The sequence below is a fragment of the Cydia pomonella genome, chromosome 19, assembly GCF_033807575.1.
Source record: "Cydia pomonella isolate Wapato2018A chromosome 19, ilCydPomo1, whole genome shotgun sequence".
Taxonomy (NCBI): domain Eukaryota; kingdom Metazoa; phylum Arthropoda; class Insecta; order Lepidoptera; family Tortricidae; genus Cydia; species Cydia pomonella.
Genome location: NC_084721.1, coordinates 15,719,307 through 15,746,620, shown reverse-complemented (window position 1 = coordinate 15,746,620; position 27,314 = coordinate 15,719,307). Strand labels below are relative to the sequence as shown.

The window sequence follows — 27,314 nt, the reverse complement described above, 5'->3', positions numbered from 1 at the left end:
GCAGCTACCGAGTGAATCTGTTGTAGTAATCCAATAAATTGGCTATATATACCGAGTAACATTGCGGCAGCTACCGAGTGAATCTGTTGTAGTAACCCAATAAATTGGCTATATATACCGAGTAACATTGCAGCAGCTAGCGAGTGAATCGGTTGTAGTAACCCAATAAATTGGCTATATATACCGAGTAACATTGCAGCAGCTACCAACTGTACTCTGTTGTTACTAATGTAGGCAACTGTGTTATTATTACAGAAATATTTTTAACCAATTGTAACGGTTAATATTTAACAAGAAACAATAGCAAAGTTGACTTATTTCTTTTTAGCAACGAACTTTGCAGGTGCTATATTGACAAACACGCTCGGTTATTTTCAACAGTATTTTATTTATTTTTAACCTACACGTTTTTTCAGTGTATAATTTTATGAATATAGTATGAATTATCTGAAATGATTTTTTCGCCGTAGGGTAAGTTGTTAAACAAAAGGCAATGTTTACCATATTACTTTTATAACGGACGCTAAACATTACCTTATAAACGACTTGATCGTTTTCACTAATGAGAAATTCGGTAGTCACCGCAGTGCACAAAAGAAACAATGCATTTTTCTTTAATAGCTTAGGGGTTGAGATAAGACGAAAAAATATTTAAGATAATATTGAGATATTAATTAGGTATCCTAAAAAACTGGGAATCATTTGGTCTTAAAACTGCATTTTTCTTAGATTTGGAAAATAATACGGGGAACAATAATAAAAATACCTCGCACCGTACCAGGAATACTCATGCCTAATAAGAGAAAAAAAAAGAGGGGAAAGGAAACCAGAATAACGAACAGAAATGTCTCTGTTAAATCAATGCGCGTAGCTGGCTGGAAGCCGGAAACAAGCCTCTTTCCGCACAGGCGTCCCGCCTTTAACGTACAATTAACAATATCTACTTGACGATGCTAACTACAACAATTTTCGAGTTGAGAATACCAGCCCGATTCGAAGAATAATTAAGACACGTTTAAGATCTTGGAAAGATATTTAAAAGATCGATAACTAAACGGCATGTCAAAATTAGCGTTTATTTCGATTCCGCTGCGATCCCAATAAGATCTATTTTCGATATTTCTAAGGTCTAAGTGACATTGGTTGCCCGAATCGAGCTGTTTCTATCAATTATACGACGTACAAACGATATCTAAATTAGAACTTATCTAAACCAGAACTTATCGTTATCGTATCTTATTGTTCGAATCGAGCCGATGATATCTCTAGACTTTGAAATAAAAAAATTTGATTTAGCCCTTAGAATTATTTCTAAAATAGTAACATTTTCTAAATAAAAATGGGTGTTTTTAAATTTGATTATTAACTCAAATTATAGTATCCGACATCATAGGTATTAGGTATAGTCATCATCTTCTTCATCTGTCCCGGCATTTTCACCACGGCTCATCGGAGCCTGGGGTCCGCTTCGCAAGTAATCCCTAGAAATTACGTAGACAATAGTTTTTACATTAGCGACTGCTATCTGACCTTCCAATCCAGAGGGTAAACTAGGCCTTATTGGGATTAGTCTGGTTTCCTCACAATGTTTTCCTTCACCGAAAAGCGACTGCTAAATATCAAATTTAATGATATTTCGTACATTCGTTCCGAAGAACTCATTGGTACGACCCGCGGTTTGAACCCGCGGGCTCCGGATTGCAAGTCACATGCTCTTATCGCTAGGCTACCAGCGCTTACATTGGTATTACGTTGGTAATGTTAAGTAATTATATAAACACCATGTATCCTGATGCGTTACTGTACTGTACATGTGTACAATAAATACAATACAATACAATATTTAGCAAATCATATTTATCCTATAGGTGTATGTAAATTCATTGACTCTGTTGCAAATTGTACTCGAGAATTCAGACCACAATTTTATTACAAAAAGCAAAGAATCGTTGAAATACTAGAATAACGAGCAGAAATGAAGCCAGCAAAAGAGTTGAGGCATTAAATCGATGCGCACCGCTCCCGCTGGACGCCGGAAACCTGCTTATTTCCGCACTGGCATCGCGCCGATAATGTTGAATTAACCATATTTCAAGCTGAAACTGTACTGGTTTTCGATTTAACGTGAGACATGGTCGCGTTTTAATATAACTATGTATATTAGTAACTCCCAGGCAGAGTTAATGACGTTCTCATACAAAGTTCCACTTCTGCAATCTTACCTAGTTATACTCTTAGATATCTATTTTCGGGAAGTACTCTTTAATGTCTTGATAAGATGTATATAGATTGTCTTATTTCAGCTACATCCGTTCTGTCAATTACGCGATATTTATTTATTTATTGTTCGGAGAACCAACAGCTATAAATTGCACAATAGTTATATATATAAATAACAAAGAGCCAATTATAGGTTCCCACCGGTAGCAACAGGTTAACAGATAATTGGTGGTTAGCACTAGATTTTTTTTTTCACAACACAATAATAACAGATTAAGATTATTTTATTGATTAAGTAACATTTAAACTTAGGTAGATGCAGATTATATTTATTCTTTTGAAAAATATTTTTAAACGCCAGAACTTGCCATTTGGGTAGCAAACGCCACTATTACAAGAATCACTACCATAACGTATGAGTTATCAGAACCCCTAGTGTAAAATTATTCGATACCGAAACGTGACGTACGCGTCTGCTTTAAGTCTCATTTTGTATGGGACACGTCACGCTATCGAATAAATTTACATTAGGGGTTCTGTAGATAAAAAAACCTACCAAATCGAAAATTTAAATAACCTACGGCCTGATTCGAACAAAACTCTGATTCGAACAGCCTGGTTCGTTTCTTAGTACAAAAACGTCAGTTTTGACACTGACGTATCCGATCCATATCGTATTCAAAAGTTATATTCCATTACGGACTTCCGGTTCGAGTGCCATCTTGAAAGTCACGCCTCGTGATTGATTCCATTGTTTTTTGCTCATTAATATTGTTTAAAGTGTAACGATAAAAAAAGGTATAGTAATGTGGTAGTGTACAGTGAATGGAGAATTAATCTAGAAACGCGTTTAACCGCCATTTTTGAGTCAACGGCCGGTTGTCCACGTGCTACTTGTAAAGTCCAGCTATCGCTTTACAAGAGCTGATAAAATCACCGTACACTGTCTTGTACTAATCGTACAATTTAGTCGTATTTAAAGCTCATATGACCTTGATACTAGCAAATTAGTTCCACTGGACTGAAGCCCTAATTCTAATTCTTATAAAAGAAGAACCGAGAAAAGTGGCGCTGTCTTGTGTCGGAGGCCAAGTTTCATTTTGGGTCGCTGAGCCAACGGAGTAAGTAAGTAAGTACATATAAAAGAAGAAGATATTCCATTACCTGAATATATTGGGGAGGATGCCAAAGTTAATGGAATTCAACAAAAACACCGATTATGAAAACAACCTTAAACTGAGTCTATTACCCCAAGCAATTTTCGTACTTTTACCAGTCATAGCGCCGAGCAAAAATACCCCAACAAAAACGAGGGGCTAAAAATACGGAACGAAATATACTATAACAACAAAGATATTGGAAGTAGCAGTTTGTTTACTTCGTAGTACACACACAAGTAAAGAATACCAGTCTGTTGATATAGTTTTTGATATCTCTGCAGTTTTTAATCTTGTATTGCTTGTGTTTGGAGATCTATGTTGTACAGGTGAACAAACAATAACATAATTTTACTAATAATTATTATTATTAGAATTAAAAGACATTGACAAACAAGTTACACTGTTAGCGCTACTTGGGTATTTTCACGCGGGGATCTGATGATGGTATCTTGCTATCCCTTATCAGGGACATAGGGCTCTAAGAAGGGATTTCCATTTTTCACGGTCCAGCGCGGTCTCCAGCTCTGCCCAGCGAAGACCAACTGATGTTATTAGTACCTACCTACTTAAAAACGTATTTAATACATTTATAGGTATTTCTTTATTTGTAACAAAGTATTTAATAAAAGCATGTAACCTACTTCTAAGGGTCCAGCCCGGCCACATGTCCAATGCGCGATGCCCTCACCGTGAAACGCTACCCGGGTAGAAAAGCTTTAAAGGTTTTAAGTGCGGATTGTTCGAAAAATCATAACGTGTAAAAAATCTAAACGTTTGAATAAGGATTTAAACAATCCGAGACAGTAAATCGCCAAGCAGCCGGACCGGATAAGTGGGGCGGCCGGATGTCCGCCCGCGTCTTGTCCGGATGCAATGAGCCAGTGCAAGCACACTGGATTGCCCGCTGTCCGGGTCCGGTTAATGCACACACGGGTGGAAAATAGAACATCGGACATTGGACATGTATTTTAAGAATCTTTTCAAGGTGGATGTCTCATCGAGACCATTAAATTGAGGTGCAATAATATTTATTTTAACAGTATACAGACAGACGAACAAAGATACCTTAGCAGTGGTGTGGAAAGGCATGTTTTTGTTGCAGATCCCTATAAAATAAACGAAAATTATTTTCTTAAAGACCATTCTATTTCTATCTCCCAAAGCGTGAAAAGTTTTACAAAGCGAGTTTTAAGTGCGGGTTGGTCAAAAAACTTGCGCAGCTATAACATGTCGCTGTCAACATAGTAGTCTGCGAGATGTTGAGGACAATGCCGTCTTCGAAAGTTCGGAGGTAAGTATAAAGCTTAATAGGTAATGTATAAAAAACCCAAACGTTTGAATCTTTAAAAGAACACATGGAAACAATCTATTCTGAGAATCCGGACCGGATAAGTGGGTCAGCCGGATGTTCGCCCGCGTCTTGTCCGGATGCAATGAACCAGTGCAAGCGCACTGGATTGCTCGCTGTCCACGCCCGGTTAACCCTTTGATTCTATCGAGCGTATCGCATCATTGTGAACCTTGGTAGAATACACGAAGGCTGATATTGGTCTGTAGCTGCCCGCGTTATTTGATGTCTTTGGCGCTCAAAGGGTCAATGCACGGGTAGAAAATAGGATATCGGTCATCGCCAAAGCGATCTAAAGCGGCATTCGTATGTTAAGGACTTTATGCCCAAGCTAGACAGCTTAATTCAGTTACGGTGCGCATAAGCTTCAATACCATACTCATGAAAGTAGTTCCTCAGGTAAATTAATTAATTAATTTATTAATTTATTTATTGCGTGATTGTAAGACATTAATAGAATAGACCCCCGGACGCTCTTGCATACAGAGTAGACACCGCGCTATGCGAAGAACTAATGTGAAGTAATAAATAACGTCTGAGCTTCCTACACCATTTCATTATTACAACAGCCCAATATTCACCCCTAAAATATTTTTTTGTAGTATTTACTTTTAATTTACATGAGTAGGTACAGTCACAATCACGTCTGAAAATATCGATACGAAAAATGTGCAAAAAATATGTATACACTACCTTAATATATGGGCAATAAAGTCGTGTATACATATTTTTGGTACTTTTTTCGTATCAATATTTTCAGACTTGACCGTACTGAGAGCCTATCGCGAACCTGTTTGTTTATTTCGTTCCTTTGTCTATAAGCACCTGTATTGCTCTGTAATACTGAGGCAAATAGACGAAACTTGAATTCTCGACCCCACGGCCTAGCCCAGAGGGCCTACCGCCAACCACGTTTGACGTGTTGCCTCTCTGTCGTACTTGTAAATTCGTACGTAAATGTGCCAGGAAGGCAACACGTCGAACGTGGTTCACGGTAGGCCCTCTGTACCCTTACCACGATTTACTGACAGTATCAAAACTGACATATCGTCAGGTGACAAGCCAAACTCACTAATTACTAAAAAATAATTAAGCAAAAATTAACCCTATTTTAGTAGCAATGAACTTTATGGCTATGAACTTGTGGTGGTAATTAGTGCGTTTTGCTTATCACCTGACGATATACGCTAACGTCTACGTCACTAAACTTACTTTCTATGTATCTTGCTTGTACAGTACTCCTAGTGTAAATTTAGTCGATAGCGAAACGTGACGTACGCGTTTGCGTTAAGTCTCATTTTGTATGGGTTTTTGAACAGCGCGCCAAGCGGGACGTTTTGGAAAGTCAAAAATCTCATACAAAATGACACTTAACGCAAACGCGTACGTCACGTTTCGCTGTCGAAAATATTTACACTAGGGGTACTGGTATTATTATTGTGAGCGAGATGTATAGAAAGTAAATTATGGAAGCGTTAGCGTACATGTCAGTGTTTACACTGCCAGTGACTTGTGTTACGGGTACAGATTGTTGACAGAAAGTGCCAGTCGAAACTTAAACAATATATATAATATTCAAGTATTCACGTGATATTCGAAGTTACATTTTTTCATTTCGTTTGGTGTTTGTCCATGTACGATTTTCAACTCGACTACGCTTCCAGCGGCCGTAGCACGATCCCATTTTTATCGCCTGTCACTTTCTAACAAGTACGTAAGTGCGAAAGTGACAGGCATAGTTCCAGGCAATAAAAATGGAACCATACTGCCACTGCAGGTCGTAAACATGTACGCAACTACAATAAACGCAGGTAGAACTCCCATCCTAAATTCATTAGGGAGAGCTGCTATGTTGTGACCGCGAGTTGTCTAATAAGCTCCGTTTTGTATGTTGGGGGACACAGATCGACCTAGCCCCAAACTAAGCAAAGCTTGTAGTATGGGTACTTATATAGATAAATAGATACTTAATATACATAGAAAACCCCCATAACTCAGGAACGAATAGCTGTGTTCATCACACAAATAAATACCCTTACTGGAATTCAAACCCACTAATTAGGCTGCACCCGACGCCAACGACCTCGCGCGTGTGGCCGGAGCTGATACCCCTCACCGCACCACCCGCTGCAAAAGATTGAGTGCGCAGAACTATGCGTTTGAAATAGAATTTCGCTTGCTCGCGCGCGTATCGCAGCGCAGGTCCGTCTAGCAACACGACTTGCCCCGCACTGACTATATGGATGAGAGCGGGGTAACGATAGAAACCTAGGCGGAATTTAGCCTTATTTTTTTAGGAATTGAGGCATAGTTTTATGAATTTGCAAAAAGCAAGAAAACCAAATCATTATATAGTGTTTTGTAAGAAAGATTATAAAATTTCATAAATTTTCGATAAAAGTTGCAGTAGTAATAAGGATACAACTGAAAGAAGTAGGGGCAACTTCAAGATTTTTTTTCTTAATCTATTTAAATTAAAATAGATTTCCAGAAAAACCACATCATTACTTTATCTTGTAGATTGTTATATAATTGTTCTGCTCAATAAGTGTCACATTTAATATAAAAAATGGTTCGGAGTAACTTAGTTTTACGGTAGGTATTTTGCGGGAGAAGGAACCTTAAGGCCATGCCGATGGTCACCCTAATACCTAATGTTGTCTTCCTCTATCTTTTTGTATTTGAGAGAGATATACTGAATTGTGTTTTTACATGATTACGCTCCGCAACGAATCGCAGTTACGTATTTTTTGCTTCTAAATGCGCAAGCAAAAATCCTCAAATAGTGTTAGAAAGTAAGATCTGCTCACGACTTATTTTTTTACAAAGGGAATTTTAAATTAAACTGAAATATATAAGCTATTTCCTTTGAAAGCTTTTGAAAAGGTGGTTTCGTGTTTTACGTCTTTAGAAATACAGATAATACTCGTACACGCACCAAGTAGTATAGTCAAGTTAAGAAAAAGTATGGAAGTAAGTCGTGTAGTCGTGCTTTTTTTGGATTTGTTAGATGGCGCAACTAGATTGATTCCCCCGAGTTGCACCGTTTCTATTATGTACGGAAGACCGTTAAATTTTAGGTATAAACTATAAAGTGCCGTAATTTTGGAGTAAATTAAAAGCTATTAGGTTCAAGCTAAGTAGTGTATAGAGAACACCTTGGTGCATAGTATATCTTAATTAAAAAGATGTGCAATGTATGATACCCTAAAAAAATTTTTTTTTTTCGATTGCGGCTCGAGGATAAGTCAGTCGGTTGGTGCAATCTCAAGTTAAGCTTTTTAAAGCATTATAAACATTCAGTTAACTTTGCACGCCTGGGCAAATTATGGAACATGTATTTTTAATTATTTTGTACATTGTGCTTCGGGGGAAATTAAGAGAGACGTGAAAATTTTAAAAACGGTACTTATCTAAAGACACTACATTTGCACTAAATAAAAAATAGATTTTTTTCACCGGAAGTTTGTCAAAAAGTAAATAGAATTAATCGCAACGAACTGCAAGCGAAGGTGGTTGGCAGCACGTGGCGCGGGGCGCGCGGGGCGGGGAGATAGCGCAGCGCGCAGCTAGGGTTTGCAATATCCGACAACTTTTCGGATCCGGATACATAGAAATAGGATATCAAGAACGACTGTCAAACTTCAAAAGTGCGACCAAAAATGAAATGCAAGTTTGTGCGTAAATTGTCTATGTGAGATCAAAAATAGTGATGTCATGTTACAACATATTAATAATCTATCGTTGTTTGACTGCTTTATCGACTACTTATTCAAATGTGTTTGATTGTATAAAAAATGTTATACGAGTAGATATGAAGTCGCTTCCCTTATGGTCATATAGGGCCCAAAAGGTGCCTATGAAACCAGCATCATATTTTAGTATGTTGTTAAGCATGTTATTCTGACTAAAAAACCATCGGGAGACAGTTTCTAACGTGGTTAAGTCACCAGTTATGACGTCATCAAAATGGCCGGTGCCGTGATCAGAATATTGCGTATACCACAGCAAGTATATCACATGTAAGCTTGTGTGGGGTGTCAGAAAAAGCAAAATTAAATGCGCTACAATATCGTTTATACATTTGACCTTGTAAATACCATAGTTTGCGAGAATTTTAAGTTTTATTTAAATATTCCCGAAAAAAAATCCGTTTTTTGTTTTCATCAACTTTACTAGTAACTTTACAGGAAGACATTGTATCAAGATATGAATGCTATATTAATAAGCTATAAAATTCCATTAAAATTTTGAAAATCGGTTTATAAACAAGCAAATTACACTATTTTTGTTCCATACCGGATGACACCACCAAGAGTCGGATGGCTGTTTCAATACAATTTGCAAGGCAAATGATGTTTAAGTAAAGGTAACTTGCTGAACGATATTTATAGTAAAGTAATATTTTCGATAAAAGTATTATTATCAAAATTAAGAATACTGAGATCGTTTTATTGTAATTTACTCCAGATCTAGCTAATTAAAGTTACACACTAATTAAACAAAAATATTTATTTTTTTACGTATTATTTTGTCCCAGAGCATGCACCTTCGCATGCGCAAAGCATAGTGTATTTAAATCCGTGTTTTACTCCCCCACACCCTGTACAGCGTTCTTTGCACTTGCAAGACAATAGCTCCTTGCAGAGGTGTACGCTGGTCCATCATTTTTCTTTCGCCAAGCCTAGTTGCAAGAATCTAGCATTTGTGGGTCGCTATTCAGGTAAATTGGTCCCAATGTGGGTCTGTTAAGCCCTTTTTATATGCTGTAGGAGAGCATCCTGTTGAAGGAATATATTCGATCGCTCTGGTTTTTCCTAAACAAGATCCTCCTCGCAGTATTTACATTACCTATTTGTGTCCCTACTGGGAAGTTATATGTAGGGTTTGCAATTAGAATATTGTGATATTCTAATTATTCGAATATCCACCAAAATAAATATCCGAATAAACTGATTTAGATAACACAGAAATAACTATGTTTTAATACAATGATATCACCCCAACTAATTTTAAATGATTACTTGATTACTATAATAACTAACATAATGTTATCTCTAAAACCGTACTTAATAAGGAGGGTTTATATCTGGATTAGCTGGTGCATAGTTGGAAATACATCCAATGCCTCACCTCGTGTTCATTCGTCATGAAATACTAACTATGAAAGCAATACTTACTTACTTCACTGGATCAGTGACCCAAAAAGAATCTTGGCCTTTGATACAAGAACAACGTCACTCTGCTCTATTCTGCACCACTCCACGCTAGTTGGATACTCCGAGGGCGTTTTAGGGCTACATCGCTCCTGCGGTATATCTTTTCACAGCCCGATTCTCTCCCGTCCACTCCAAGTGACCAAGCCTGCGAAGTCGTGCGGCTATAATCTCGCTAATTATATTGGGTGCCGCAACTAGCTACTCTAGCTCCCTATTTTTCCTACGCTTTCACCTTCTCTATCTTCATCTCTGATAGGTCCCAGAATATTCCGCCAGAATTTCGTCTTCTTCACTAAGAACTTGTTCTTTTTTTTTCTGATTCAGAGTCCAAGTGTAATACTTACCGATGTCATTCATCAAAATCTAATTATTGTCTTATAGACTTGAATCATGGACAGTCTACTGATCAGCTTGGACACTAGAACTCGGCGAAGCGCTGCTGAGCATCTTAGGGCATTTTGGATTCGAACATCTATCTCCTCTTCCCGATTACTTTAGGTAGGTCTTTTCTTTTCGATCTGCGGTGGCAGCATGGTTCTATTTTTATCACTTGTCACTATGCCCTTCATGACAAATGATAAAGAGCCGACCATCTTAGCCCTATTCATTTGGAGATATTCTAGTGGTTGATTATCAGACCAATTTTCTCTCCTTCCTACTCTACTATCCAAGCCTTGGCCTTCAGGTTGCTTTTGTTTTGAGCCTATAGCCCCAAGTCATCAGGATATCCAATGATCTAATGTTTGCATTAAGCAACATTCGCATTCATTGTATAAAGTTACTGCGTGACACCTGTATGTACCTATCAAAATTGATGTGCTGTTAGTATTTGAATTGATTAAATATATGAAAATACTATATTTAAATGACAAAATGGTATGAAATTATTCATTAATTTCATTAGAAAATTGTTCCGGTTATAGGTCAATAACCATATTTAACGGAGCCGTAATATCCGGATCTTATGACCCGATATCCGGATATTTCGGATATCCGGATCTCAAACCCTACGCGCAGCGATTGTTCCGAGACAGTTTGTTTGACACTTTTGACGGGCAACGAGCACAAATCTTTCTTCTGGCATTAAAACGGAACTATTGTTTTAAACAATCATTGAGTGAACTAAGTAGTCTAACGTTTTCGTAAGTATATGGAAAAACGCGATTTTTCGAATTTAATAAACATTGAGCGTACCTGTATTTAATTTGTTGACTAGACAGACAGTACTCAGAAACCCTACTATTTTTGCAGTACATGCCACTACTCGTGCCTCAAGAGCCGTGCTTCGTCGGTGCATCTACGCGCGTTCCTTCTCTTGCCACTAATCACGCGCTTGTCGCTTCTGTGTATTTATTGGTCTACGTTTTTGGTACTTGATTACAAAACTGCATGTTCCGTATAAAAATGCCAATTTTTTATGGAGTGCGAATTTAAACAAAATCAAATGAATATGATTGCATCAATTTCCAATAGTATTAAAATTTCCCCCGAAGTACAACGACAGTAAAACATGAAAAACTACTTTCCGGGTGTCGCACCATGGTGCGAATTTGACATTGGATTTAGATATTTTTTCTAATTATTTACTCAATTTGCACCGAGTACATTACTTTCCCCAGACCCGCAATGGCCAAAATAGATTTTTTTTAATGTTGTATTTTTTTTTACCTGTTCCGTAGCTTAAATTAACATAAATAACACGTGCGAATTTAGATATAAGTGTTGTAAAACGTACGCCAAATTACACCAAGTACACCTTTTTTCTCTTCTTAGTTATAACCATTACATTATTTTCAGCCGATTTCACCCCTTTCCGGGGGGGTGAATTTAGTAACGATTGTATAAAGTTCGATTTTTAGCCCATACAAAACAATCCGTAGTGATTTTATTAGTCCTTAGAATTAGTTCCTGACTTTAGTGAAATTTGAGTTAATTTGACCGTACTAAAGTATTTAGGCAGATAATTTTATTAGTTTTTCTGGTAAAATTTAATTCACAAGTCATTTAAGCGATACGTTTTGGAATGTTAATTTACTTTATTTTCAATATATTACGATCTAATGGGACAGTTCATGAGTTCATATTTAAGATTTTGGAGTTAGTCCCATTCATAGTATAATTTACATAAGGTGCATTTAGGTAACTTCAAATGCAGGGTAATATATACAATATATGTATTGACAATCCTTATTGGAGCTATAATTTTATTTCATTACTATTGTTATTATTTTCATTTTTATTTTATTTTGACGATCATGATAGAAATTCTTATATTTTTGACATCAATGCAAATTTATTATGTAATTGTCTTTCATGAAATAAATCATCTAATCTAATCTAATCTAATTCTACTGTAGCAAGAAGAAGCAAAAAGCTTGGGTAAGCGTTACAGTAGCGTAAGGTTTTCCAAAGTACGAAGTGTTTTCAAAATGTATGAATTATCCCAATGAACCTAATTCATCTTAAATGGTATCTTTAAACGTTAATAAATACTTATATATTGTACTGCACTGTACCTACAGCTAGCTGCATTTCATGGACACATTATGAATGGAATTCAATCATAAAGTGGCCTACATCTTTTGTAGCTGTGTGTAACATGCAAATACAATTTACCTTAAATTTAATCTCTTTTTGATATAAATTGCAGTGCATCTCGCTCGCACTTGTTTATTATTATTTATTATTAACATAAAATGATACATCTCAAACAGATACGGAGTCCCACAAAACAGTTTACACGGTTTGACTGTGGGATCGTGCAGTCTCTCTCTACTCTCTTATATTTATATTACTCGTACAATGAAATTCGTTTCTATATTTATATGCTTAATAATTATTTTATGCAGTTTACAAGGTACCTGAGAGGCGGAATACGTGTCGAGTTTTGGACTTTTAGTGGCTTTCTTATATTTATTTTCGCCGTGGGAGGGTCGAAACGTTAATTGCATGTAAAAATACGCAAATATAATGATTTAACTGATTCACTATCACGTGAAATGGTTGCCGGTGAGCAAAGTTGCCAGAGCTCAACTAGTGTGTGGAGTGTTAGGGTCGGCAACGCACATGCAACTCTTCCGAAGTTGCAGGCGTACATAGGCTACGGAGAATGCTTACCATCAGGCAGGCCGTATGCTTCTTTACCACCGATGTAGTATATGTAAAAAAGTTATTATTTCAAGCTTAGCAAAGTATTTTTGTTTATAACCATTCTTTCTCCTTTGTTACAGTTTCCATGACACAAGTGATAGCTGTGGCGGGTGAGCCAGTATATCTTCCGTGCGACATCGCGTCCATAGACGAAGATGACGCAGTACTGCTAGTCCTGTGGTACAAGGAGGATCTCGGGACGCCGATATACAGGTAAATACTGAAATCGTTGGCATCTTTAACAATATTTTTTGCATTTTTGTGATAAAATTGTTTATATTTGCGAAAACTTTTCTTCTTACTTACAACGTGGACATTCGATGACTTTCAACGTCTGTACCCCTAGTGTAACTTTGATCGACATCATAACGTGACGAACGCGTTTGCGTTAAGTCTCATTTTGTATAGGATTTTGAGTTTCCAAAACGTCCCGCTTGGCGCGCTCTTTCTAAATCCAATACAAAATGAGACTAAACGCAAACGCGTACGTCACGTTTCAAAATCGAATTTATTTACACTAGGGGTACTGTTATCAAAAAGTTACCTGTTACCGGTGCCAATTCACAAACCGGAACAATCAATAATTCACTATAATCTCATTTAATTATCTTCCAAAACATTAAATCTCTTTAATAACAGACTAAAACAATACGCATTTGTAGAAGAATCAGCATAAACAAAATTAGGAAATAGCAAGAAATTCGCTCTCGGCGAGAACTCTCGAGTCTGTTTATTGGCCAAATTCAATGAGCACTCTTAACACGGCGAGCATAATGTGCGAGCAGTGCGAGGTAGAAGCGATGCGAGGATTCTGACTTAAGGTGATGCTCTTAAAGATAAAGATATTTTATTATTCAAGTAGGCATATCACAATGCGCTTATGAACATTAAATAAAGCTACACCGGCTCTAACACTACACCTCTGACCCGAGAAGATTTAAATCCCCCCTCAATTGGAGGAGGGTATCTTAATATAGATCGACAAGAAACTCGGCTGGACACATCTTTTCAAAACATTACGTCTAACATGCATTATAATAAAATAAGAAAAAAATACAATTTAGATTACTATAGAAATCATGGAATTACATACAGTACCTACTTTTCTTTATAGAAATTTGTTTAAAAATATATATGTCATATCAAATCATACAAGTACGTAGCTCTTTCAGAAAACATATCGAATTCTTACAAAAGGAAATGAAAAATAAAATTAGTTAATAAAAAATGAGAATATACATTATATTAATTAATTGCCGACAGACCAGAGAGTTCCATCCTGTGTACATGGGTCAAAATTATTAATTAAAATATAATGACATTTTTATACTTGTACCTATTGCTCTTTTGACATGAAATCATTATTTATGGGAATATGTAATCGTAATTATTATTCTAGTCTATTTTATTTTGAATTTGACATGCTAATTTATTAATTATTTTTGTATTCATTATTTTAACTAATTTTTATTTTACTATGAATCATGATTTCATTGTTATTATGTCAATATTATTAATTATTTATTATTCTTATTATATTTGAATTTGATTTGATTTTAATGTACTTACTAACCCCTAGCTATAACGATGGTACTAACAATGTTTTATGGAATTTTTATAGTTCTGAAATAAAAATATTTTATTTTATTTTTATTTTATTTTTATTATATAAATCTGACTGATTGCTATACCTACATAAAATATTTGATGTGCTTTCTTATCTGAGCTGTGTCACCTATAAATCTACACTACATCAGCGTTCAGATGGCAACTACATCAGCGAAAATCAGCGTTAAGGTGACATTCGAATAGCACCTGCAGTTGCATCATTGCTGCAATTAGAACGTTAAATCTGTCACTTAATTTATTAATAAAATTGACAGTGACAGGCCGCTGAAGTAAGGTACTGTTCGGATTCTGACCACACCAGCATTACTACTGCTGTAATGTGGTGTGTTATTGCTGCCCACAGCATTGCTCTCTCAAATGTCAAATACTCGGGCAGCAACATCGATTTTGACATTTGCATCACATTACTCTCATTATTATTTGATTTTGACGTTTACATTAGCAAACGTTTTGTGGGCTACATTGGAGGCGTAAATGTAAATTTTATGCTTCCAATGCAACCCCTACTATGACAAAGATGGCAAAACCTACTATGTACAAGAAATCGTATGAGAACGGTAGCGCTCTTGCTTTGGCGTGAAGTGTCAATGCACATGTTTATGTTTCCGATTTAGGCCACAAGATGGCTGACCCTCCAACGCGCACGGTCCCTAACGCCATTAACCCTCTACTGCATGAATGAATAAACATGTACAATAGAAAATTTTTGATTCGAAAAATATGGTTTAATAGACATCTTAAACAAGTAAATGTAACCAAAAAAAAATAACTACCGATTTTTTTTATTCTACAGAAATTCTAAAACTACCCACTCATTTTCGTCATGTTTGATTACTTTATTAAATATGTTAAAACCTTATATTCAAATTCTTTAAGCGTATAAAAAAATCTAGAATCCTAGAAGCCAATTCTGGCTTCCTATGCGGTAAAAGGTTAATGATTTGCCTACAGCCTTTAAAAAAAATGTTGATACATCTTCAGCCTATGACTTGTACCAAAATTTGTGCCTCATCCAAAACTCTTTACAACATTGTAAAGACAACTTGGAACTTGGCAAGGGCTTTCAGGTGAACAATTTATTCGATTTCACGTAAACGCGAGGGCTAATGACGTTATTGTTTATTTTTTACATCAAAGAGAGAATCCAGGATGAAAGCTTCCGCCAATTTCGCCTACTCAGGTTTTATACGTTGGCAATACTGAAAGTTCCCATAATGAGCCACTTAGATATGACACGATAGAAAAGGTTTTTTTTGTTACTCTTTAACAATTATTTCAATGTAAACTTCATTTAGTATGAAAAACATGTCCAGCGTTTTTATGATTTCAACTCGAGAAATTCTTCGTGCTAGAATTTTATATGACTTTCTAATGTATGCTGAATCGACAACAAGTTTACACCAGGCTTCGATTATTACGAGGGCGTTTTTAACAAATTTGACCTCAGAATCATAATGAAGGGTCGCTCAGACCCACAGATATCAGTTTTCATCTTGATCAGAACAAAATGTACAAATCCCCAATGTCAGCTGTTTTGTTTTCAATTTTGACCTATTGTCTATGATTTCAGATAAAATTTACATTAATATCTATCTGACATATTTTTGTGTCAGCTAACTCAACATCACAGGTGCCTTATAAGATGAACGATACAATTTATGATTAGTTTGGTTGGAGGCTAAATTGCCTTAACCACGTGCGACAAACGAACAAATAATAAGGCTGTATATAAATACACTTTTGTTTGAAGTTAGTCTTCCATATCTTTATCATTTGATGATTGAGATAACTTTTGCTTAGAAATACATGAAAATATTAAGCATACAAAATAATTAGCCCGCAATGTAAAGCAACACACAAGCTTTGTATATTAACTGTCAACGCTTGTTAAGCTCAAAGAAAATATAACCACTATTTCGTTGAGCTATGCCTCGTAATATCATGTCATGTTATGTCTCGTAATGTTTGCAGTACATCAGGTCGGTAAATTTTTAAAAATTAATTACGGGGTCATAGTTAAGTGTAACTTAAAAAACTTCTTAATTCACACACTGTATACATTATATAGTTATTAATACAGCTTCAGGTTTCATGAAACCTATCACAAAGCTAAGTAACTATTTTGAAACATCACGCTTCTCCTAACTTACAAGATCTTTAATAACGATGGTTTCACAAAGGAAAAATATTTACTGAAAATGTTCCAAGAATTTCTTCGGACGCTTACAAGCAATACTAGTTACGTCTTCGTTTTGCTAAAGCTGAAATTGCTAAATACTTTAGGGTTTTTAGGTTTTACTTAGTAATGTTCTAACAACAAGTGTGGCGAAACTTTTTAGTTTTCGTTTTAGTTGCCGACCGCTTGCAAACGCTAACCACTTAGCTACGAATAACTTAACATACTTGTGTAAGACTGACTTGTTTATGCTGTTATTTGAATTCCAATGCAGTAAGTATTGGTTCAAATCCCACTTCTGAAGTCATTAGAGTAAAAACATCAGGCACTATTAAAATACAATGTTTAATTAGGGAATCATACTCGTAAAAATGTCCTAGAGTGACCACCGGCTCAAAACCAAGGGTCTACCGCGAACCACGTTCGACGTCTTGCCTCCTTGTCACACTTACGTACGAATTTACAAGTGCGACAGAGACGCAACACGTCGAACGTAGTTAATCTGACAGTTGGAAGCGGCACTAGTGATGTGACATGGCGTCATTTGCGTAGTGATATCTGCCATTGAATCTATGAGGCGTAGTCCTATTTTAGCCATATTATGTTCTTGTTATCATAGTAGTAGTAAAATTTCAGTCACTTAGCACTTTTGCATACAAACTTCTATGCAGGGAGGGGGGGGGGGGGGGAGGGATGGTTCATTTTATCTGCAGCTGCGTGTATATTACTCAATCTAATTTTATCAAAGCTGCAATTTAGACATTCGACTACGCTAAAGGTGACATTCGGGTGACGACTGCAGCTGCATTACTGTTACAGCAACTGTGAAAATATTTAGGATTCACTAGAAATGGCAAGAAATGTAAACAAACCAGTTTACCTTAATTTCTTCGTAAACTCGCACTTTTTGTGAACAACCATGATTTTATCAACAATTTATGTACTCAAGCCTTCTATTTATATCAATAACTGGCTAAAATATATGTTAGTTATTAATAGATATTGCAATGAAAACAATCATCGTAAAACTTTTAGGTTATACGTCAAATGCTAAAAAATCTGTCATACATATTTGTTTACATTATTTGCCCATGTAAGCCCTTACCATGAGCTGCAATAGAAAATTCGTATTAATTGACTACAGTAGTATAGTGAATAAACGGACCAAATGTCACATTATGGAGTGTGGAATTGAGAGGAGTGGCATCTCTTATGGTAGAACTGTTGCAAAAGTGTCCAGCTGTCAGCTATAAATAATAGTTCCAAATCTCTCCAGAGTAGCGCTAGAGTAGCTAAGAAACTAGGCGTCATTGACGGAGTGAATTGCGCTGTCTATAATTTGATTTTTTTGTTCAAGTACTCTAGGTATTGTAGCGCCGCCTATTTAAAGTTTTTTGATGACACTTTTTGGTACATGGAGATTTCGTTCCTTATCTCCACCTTCTGTACGTCACATATTTCTGTTTCTTTACGATCTAATGTGCCTAACTTCACTTTAAACCACAGAATAAATAATAGTACTACCGTATAGAAATGACACTTCCTACAAACCCGAAGTTTGACAGCGATTCAGGGACGAATTCTGCTGTCTCTTTCTAATGTATGGCACTATCCCTTTCGGCCATTTAGGGTTGTCACAATTCAAATCATTATCTTATCTGTGGTCGTGCGCGTATAGGGACGTCAAGTTGTGCCAACCCTAATAATTGCTCGGAGCAATGCTGAGGCGAACGGAGCCGGGAAAAGCCGAAAGAAGAAGTGACTGTCCAAACGAAGCTATCTCTGTCCCTTTCTAAATAAAGTAAAAAAATATCATAGAATTGTACGCCTCTAGCGGTTACATAAAAAACTAAAATCGTAAGTAACGGTAAATTACCTATCGAAATCTAGCAACTGAGGTCCTACCGCGAATACCAAAGTTAGCAAATTTCGGGCATCTTTCTCTTTTGGTGTAATTACTGCTTAATAAGACTAAAAGAGAAGCATGACATGTTGAAAACTTCGGTGTTCCCGGTAGGCCATCTGACTTATTTTGGCTGCTGGTATGGTATCGGCACTGGTCTTAAATTGCATATTACGAGGGAAATTATAAGTGATTGTATGACTCGGGTTGTATTTAATTAAATTTCTTTGGCCTTTGTCACATGAGAGGTTACAAATAACCTGTAATTCTGGTGGAAGTCTATTTTTAGCTCTTTTATTAACTAATAGAAAAGGACTTCCGCCGAAAGTTAGAAACTTCCCTTATTCGAGACCTTGGTGCTGAGTAACGTTTTAAGGAAGGATGTGCTATATTTACTTCTTACACGTGCGTATTATACGTAATACAAATAAATGTTTTGATTACAAACAAAAAGCATATATGTACCTATATAACATGTGATACGACTTTCAAGCTACGATTGAGAAACTTTTTGCTGGACAACCCGTTATATTCAATAAGTGTTTTTTTTACATATGTGTATAATTTATTTTTGCATATTTGACATTGCTTTTTTTTCTTATATTATTTTTGCTTTTGTATAAACTCTGTGTTGATGACCCTTTTCAGGTTAAAATTTCCATATAATTATTGTAATGAAGCTATCTGGATTATGATGTTATTATTAGAATTTATTTTTGACGATCACAATTTAGATTCATATAAGTATGTAATAATTTGTAATGCAATCGTATGTTGTTGTGTAATAATTTATGTGTAAATGTGTTAAGTTACGTAATGTTATTTGATACTTGATATAATGTGTTTGTGTACTATAAAAGCATCTACATTAAAGTGGTTTTCGGTTTCATAACGAACTTTATTTGTTAACAGCGTCGACGCCCGCGAGCGAGACTTCGGCGTGGCCGAGCGCTGGTCCGACGAGAGCGTCTTCGCGTCCAGAGCATACTTCTTGCCGGAGCGAAGACCAGCCGAGTTAGGAGTCGATCGAGTCAAGGCTTCTGACCAGGGCATCTACCGCTGCCGGGTCGACTTCAAACAGGCCCAGACGAGGAATTCAAGGGTCAACCTCACAGTCATAGGTAAGCTTAAGTAATATTTTTTGGTTCAAGTTTAACGTCTCGGCCACGAAACACACGCTCAGAGCGTGCAAGCTCGACGCTGATGCTGCGCCGTGTCCCTCGGGTAAGGCTACAGGTAAAGCCAAGCTGGAAACGGATAGACTGGAAGCCACTGATCAGGGTATCTGCCAGGTTCACATCAAACAGTCCCAGACTAGAAATTATAGGGTCACTGTCGTAGGTAAGCTTGGATCATTCTTCTTCTTTCTTCTTTCTCCGACCTTATCCCATGTTCAGTTGGGGTCGGCTCTCCTAATCGCTTTTCGCCAGCTTGTTCTATTCTGGGTCGTCATTAGATCTAATTCTACAGCTTCGAGGTCACTATTTACTACCGATAGCTATTTAAACAAGAAGAGAACAACAAGAAGAATAGATTTCACAAGTATTAAAATTTTATCAAAAAAATGATAAAAAAGAAGATAGAAGATGCAAGAAAAGAAAATTGAATACGATATATTTGTATCCATAAAAGGACGAAGGATTGCGTAGCATTTCAATAAACAATGTAAACCTTTACTGATTATACCAGATATACAAACATTATTGTATATAGATCGTGCCGTTCACGACGACGCGTTGCTTGACACGTATATCATGTTATTAAAGGTAAGATTTGACAAATCTGTGCGTCATCTTGGATGACACGAACTATAAGCTTCTTGTAGCGACACCATCTCAGAGCGAAATAGAATCTCACGCTTCACATATCACACTAATTCACCCAAGTGCAAACTTTACTTGATATTCATGTTAACAAGCTTTGTATTAACTACAAATATTTAAGTATTGTACGTTCCGTTCGTGTAGTCTATTTTTGTCCCGTTTGGAAAATCTAGGATAAAACGAATGGGATCATCTAAAGTGACCATATAGTTATATATCGTAACACACCTCTACTCCTTGAATAATAAAGACGAGACATTTTCCTATTTTCACTCCTAGTAAGTATTTGACACTGACTGAACAACAGTAAACACGATTCAAGCCGCATCGCCTCCTTGAAGTACTAAAGATAACAAACAGATAATTAGAGGGTTATTTTTGCCATAATATTAATAATGTTAACTGCAAATGTGTTCTAGAACACTTGATGATATTTGACTTTAAAATGTCAGATTTCCGAACTCAGTTTGGCTTCGTTCCAGTCAATACTAGATTTTACATGTTTAATTCATAGTTATGGTAACATACGCAGTCTTTTGGTCATTTTCGTCCGAGTTACTTTCAGCAAAAAGTAAGTTGAGAAAAAGTATAGCACAATGTGAAAATTAAGTATAATTATATGATTAAGTTCAGATCTAAGTAGAATCCGTTCCGTCCAAGAAATAGGTACTTGCTGTTGAATATCACAAAGGCGCCAAAAATCTTACAGCACACAACACTATGAGTAGGGTCTAGTGTTACTTGCGGTTTTCTTTTTTTGCGGTTTACGTGCGGGATCAAGCACTATCCGTGCCTATATCGAAAATTTAAAGGGCCATGTGTAAAAACGTTGTTCGATACACTTGTAGCCGGCTAACTAAAGTGGTAATAACTAAATGAAACCAGGTTCTTATAGTAAAAATATAATTGTAAAAAAATATGTACAATAAAATAAACTAATATCTGTCAGTACGCGACTCTACTCTAAAACAATAAAATATCGTCACTGGCCTTAACGTTCTTGAATCTTCATCGAGCTAAACGATGAATCCTGGCAGCAGGTGCTACTGAGGGCTACGTGGGCCCACCAGGCGCAAGCAGATGAAAACTTCAGCAGCGATTGTCAAGAAATAAGTAGTCTTCAATTTTAAACAAGTAGAAAGGGGCTGCAACAATCGTGCGTTCTTAAATTTCGGGTCGGAACCTAACCCAAGCCTCATTCAGTTACAAGAACCAGTGACGTACAAATAAGACTTGGATTAGGTTAAAACACAAGCAGAACTTAAACTATTATACATATATACAATCTTTACCTGCGTTAGAGGCAGCCCATTAAATAAGAAATCTTTTTTAAATAACAATACAGCGTTTAAGATTTAATAACATTAGATAAATGTAATTTGAGTCGTGCGATTCGCCTTCAAATTGTCGAAAAAATTTCACCCGAAGAAAACAAAAGACGAACGAAAAGGGCATATTTTTTATTACCGGCCAGTGCGCGCGGTGACTGCACCATGCAGGTTTGCCATGTTACACACTCCTTGCGAATTTCCTACTATCCGCACTTGTATCGTAAATAATTATTATCAACGCTTACCAAGCAAGATATGGAAAATACCTTGCCCTAGTGTTTTTAAAATATATTGGTAAAATGTGACCGCAGTCGTAAAAATTAACAACGAATAAATCCAACGTTAAATCTCTTTGTGTACACGCTGTCGGGATAATACATTTGGTAATATCGAGGCAGGAGTAATTTGATTTATGGAGGTTCAGCTTTATGAAGGAATTATTAAAAAAAGAAAAAGAACTTAATATACCTACTCGGGTTGCGTAATCTCACAATAATCTTATGGCTCCTCTACACGATGGCCCAGCGTAGGCCAGTCCAAAGGACGCATTTATGCGTCAGAGGGAGCAAGTGATATCGCTATCTCATTCCACCGCATAGCTGCGTCCCTTAGACTGGCCTACCCTGGGCCATCGTGTAGAGGAGCCCTTAGTCTGTAACGGCTAGAGGTGAGACGTGTTTACTGGAATAGGATTTTGGAACAGGTATAACAGATAGAGGAATAAGGTATAGATGTCGACTACGAAATAACTCGCGTTTTGGTAAGAAAATTGATGTTCGGAGTTAACATTCTTTCTTTACTTATTTCTCTATGGTGACTTATAAGTATAAGGAAACTAGATATTGTCAAACGCGGCCAAGATAAATGTAAACACGCGTCCAATATTGGCACGGAACGCTAAAAAATATACCTATAAGTTAGGGTGACCAGATTTCCCATATTTTACATATTTTACGGGTTGTCCCGTATTTCAAACTAATACGGGACAGTATATTGTCCTGTAATTTTACGACTCAATGCATTTTAATGATAAAAATACCTATTCGAACAATATTTATTTTCTCGCACACAGAACACTTGTTGTGTTTAATAATAATAATAATAATAATACGTGGACCTGCTCGCGTCGGTGAACTGGTTACGATTCGGGGACCTCTTCGGAGAAACCGAGGGTTTTGCCTGTGCAATTGCGGACGAAGTTATGATGACGAACAACTATCGGAAATATATCCTGAAGGACGGTACGGTCGACATTTGTCGGGCATGCCGCCGTCCCGGAGAGTCACTCAGGCATATCATTTCCGGTTGTTCTCATCTTGCTAACGGCGAGTACTTACACAGACATAATCTCGTAGCCAGAATTATTCACCAGCAACTTGCTCTTCTATACCGCCTTGTGGACCGCGAAGTACCGTACTACAAGTACTCACCTGCGCCAGTTCTCGAAAATGGTCGTGCCACGCTCTATTGGGATCGATCTATTATCACTGACAGGACTATTGTAGCCAATAAGCCTGACATCGTGATAATAGATCGATCGCAACGCCGGGCCGTGCTCGTCGATATCACCATCCCCCATGATGAGAATCTCGTGAAAGCCGAGAAGGACAAGTCCAGCAAGTACCTAGACTTAGCTCATGAGATAACCGCCATGTGGGATGTTGATTCGACGATCATTGTCCCAATAGTCGTTTCAGCGAACGGTCTCATAGCGAAGAGTCTCGACCAACACCTTGAGAGACTCTCGCTAGGTGGTTGGATCAAGGGTCAGATGCAGAAGGCGGTGATCTTGGACACGGCGCGGATAGTGCGGCGGTTCCTCTCTCTGCAGCCCTGACCACCGGCAGCTTGGGCCCTGCCCCGCTGCTGGCGGCACACTAGGTTAAGTTTTTTACAATGTGTTTATATGTGTTTTGTATAGTATTTTTTGATGTATTTTTATATTTTACTTTTATATCCATATTGTAAAAAACATAACCTAAGAAGAAAGAGAAATAAAGATAATAATAATTCAGCCTATATACGTCCCACTGCTGGGCACAGGCCTCCTCTCATGCGCGAGAGGGCTCGGGCTATAGTCCCCACGCTAGCCCAATGCGGATTGGGGACTTCACATACACCTTTGAATTTCTTCGCAGATGAATGCAGGTTTCCTCACGATGTTTTACTTCACCGAAAAGCTAGTGGTAAATATCAAATGATGATGGTTGTTGTGTTTATTAATTAATATTCATTGTTGTTTTAAGAGTATTTCATTGGGAAAACCGGAATTTATATATTATATGTTATTTATTGTTGATTTATGATTGTTTTGAGGGTATTTATAAAGAAATTCAAAGTTTAGTTGATTATATCACATTTTCCTTTTCCAAGTAATATAAAATTTGTTGTGTTTTTTATACATTTAATATTGTTCTTTAAAGTCTCCTTAAGATATTTTCCATTTTTATAGGGTATTTCATTGATTATATCAAAATGTAATAAGGAAACATATTAATGTTGATATTTAAAAAAACCGACCTGTCCCGTGATTAAATTTCGAATCCCGTATTTGTAATGCAGTTATCCCGTTAAACCGGGAATCATATGTGGTCACCTTAATATAAGTATATACTCGTACGGTACGTAGGTATAAAAGTATCTGCGGCGCAGCGACTTGATTAAATATTTATATAGCAGACTATTTATAATAGAGCTCGAGGGATATTGGATGGACCGGTGATCGGATTATGTACTGACCATGCGGAAATACGTAAAATATAAGTATATTGCATTTTTTTACGGACAAGTAATTGAAGCAATTTTGTATTAAATGTTCGACACAGTAACGCAATATGCTAATTTTCGCACTAGTGCGGTAAAGTAGCACCATTTGTACTGTAAATATATATTAGGTATAGAAAATTATTACACAAATTGACTAAAATCCACAGTAAGATCAAGGGTACTCAGACAACGATATGATATATAAATTCCTAGAAACACCCAAGACTCAGGAACAAATATCCGTGCTCATCACACAAATAAATGCCCTTACCGGGATTTGAACCCAGAACCATCGGCTTCATAGGCAGGGTTACTACCCACTAGGCCAGAACGGTTTTCAAATAATGTGATGTTTAAATTATTGTATGTTAATGCTATGTTTTAATTATTTTAAGTGCATTAACTATGTTACTTATTTTATGCGCATGCAATGTAATTTAAGAATATTGTACGCCTTAAAGGCACAATGGACATAATAATGGACAAGAACATCTGTATTATCTACATATAGCCAACAATAAAGAAATCTGAATTGAAATTGAATTGAAATAAAAAATCGGTGTCGGATTTTATCTTAAAACTTAATCCCTCGCGATTAAGCCCCAGTTCCACGCTGTCGAAAAACTCGGAACGTTTTGTTTCCGTGGGCGAGGCATAACTTTCGTACAGAAGCGTAATTTGGTACTATGAAATTAGATAAAATATGAGCTTGATGCAACCTGAATTTAGTATAATGTCCATTACGTTGCTCAACAGTGTTAACTAAAACTAATCTCCACCTTAAAGCGCTAAAATTAGGGTCCTAATTCCCTTGGCTACTGACTTATTACTTTCCAGTATTGTGGCCCATATGACAACCTTACATCTCAGTGGAACTATGCTTTTGAATAAGGTTATTCAGCAAAGTGCACGAGTCGACTCTTGAGTACAAAGAGCTGGGTTTGCAATGGCGGACATGAAAGCGTATGCAGATTGATTTTGCCGCAGAGATTTGTGGATTAGATTTTATCTTTGTATGCCGTGTTGTGAGTGACTTTCGTGGCATTTCGACAAGTCTTCTCCACAGTACCTAAGCTCAATGTGTGAATGTTATGTGGCTTTTTTTATACTACACCAGTGGCAAACAAGCATACGGCTCGCCTGATGGTAAGCAGTCTCCGTAGCCTATGTACGCCTGCAATTCCATGGCAAACAAGCATACGGCTCGCCTGATGGTAAGCAGTTTCCGTAGCCTATGTACGCCTGCAATTCCAGAGAAGTTTCATGCGCGTTACCAACTCGTTGAACTCGTTGAGTCTGTAAGGTGGAGGTACTTCCCCAGTTGGGCTCTGCTCTAGATCTGGAATGACATCCGCTGTGGTGTGCCCTACCACACAAAGCGAGATGACATTCACAATGCCCATATCTTTCTTTTGGACGTAGTTTAAGGACATACCCGGGTCCAATTTATAAAGGGCTTGTAGAGGCTTGTGTAAATACTTAAATACATAGAAATAACCTATGACTCCGGAACAAATCAAACTCATCACACAAGTTTGTATATGCCCTTACGGGATTTAAGCCTATCGTTCTGTGCATCGCCATCATAGGCTTTCTTTCTACAATTACGAAAATTTATTTAAAACTAAGAGTAATAATTTAAGTACAATATGCGAAAGGTACCTTCATAGTAAATTATATTGTACCTAATTAATGTTAATAACTAGGTAAATTCTCTTATCTTAAATATGATAATTATGTAGGTAAAATATACCTATGTGGAAAATTTCGCTAATTGGGTGATCGCCAAAATCATCTAATAATCATTCATATTCCGTTGTAAAAAGAGCCCCTTTTCGAAATTGTCCGCCATTTCTTAGTTAATTTTCCTTTCGGAATTATAGTTCATGTCATTCACGATGATGCGCAGACTTCTCAAATCTAACCTTTCATAATATGACAATAAGAGTTAAGGCACGAGTCTTCGTGAATGACACAATCAATAACCGTATACACCATACAGAAATATATCGCCCCAAATGTATTATTTTGACTGCCCTGACTTGCATTGAATGGAGCTGCAGTGTTTCTTCTTTCTCAGACTAAAGGAACGCATACGGAGTGACAAGCCACCACTTTTATGTTCTTTTGTGTTTGCTGGAGTCGTATGTCCCACGTCGCCGAACTGAAACCAAGTTTGTAACTTGAATACATTCAATTATTTATCTACCTAGTTTCTATTTTGTTCGTTTTACTACTACTATTTTCGTAACACAATGGAAATATTTTTGCGACAACTTGTGATTTCGTAATTATCGCGCCCAGAATAAGGAACAAACCAGCCAAATTTTATCCAAATCGTATAAAAAAATACAGTAAAATAAAAATTGGCCCATTTAATATTTCATTTCCTTCCACGCGCATAATTCATTGGGCCATTTGGGCCCAGGTCGACTATCCTAAATGCGCGTGCAATTTTTCCTGAGTTACGAAGGGAATTTTCCAGCCTCTTAGTCACAGTGTTTTATTAATTTCTCTTATTCCTTTGCTAAACTTCAAAACGCAACTCACCGTGTACACCGAAAACGTTATTTAATCAATTCCAAGAAA

The 27,314-nt window shown here is 36.9% G+C and overlaps 1 protein-coding gene across 3 annotated transcripts in view; it reads left to right on the top strand.

Moving 5' to 3' along the window:
• LOC133528297 (neural cell adhesion molecule 2-like) overlaps positions 1 to 27,314 on the top strand; it is a 525,889-nt gene that overhangs the window by 460,408 nt on the left and 38,167 nt on the right. For all 3 annotated transcript variants that reach the window (XM_061865629.1, XM_061865628.1, XM_061865630.1), the window contains 2 exons: positions 13,178 to 13,310; positions 19,718 to 19,926. In XM_061865629.1, coding sequence (XP_061721613.1) covers positions 13,178 to 13,310; positions 19,718 to 19,926 — 342 coding nt within the window. The remainder of the gene's footprint in view (positions 1 to 13,177; positions 13,311 to 19,717; positions 19,927 to 27,314) is intronic.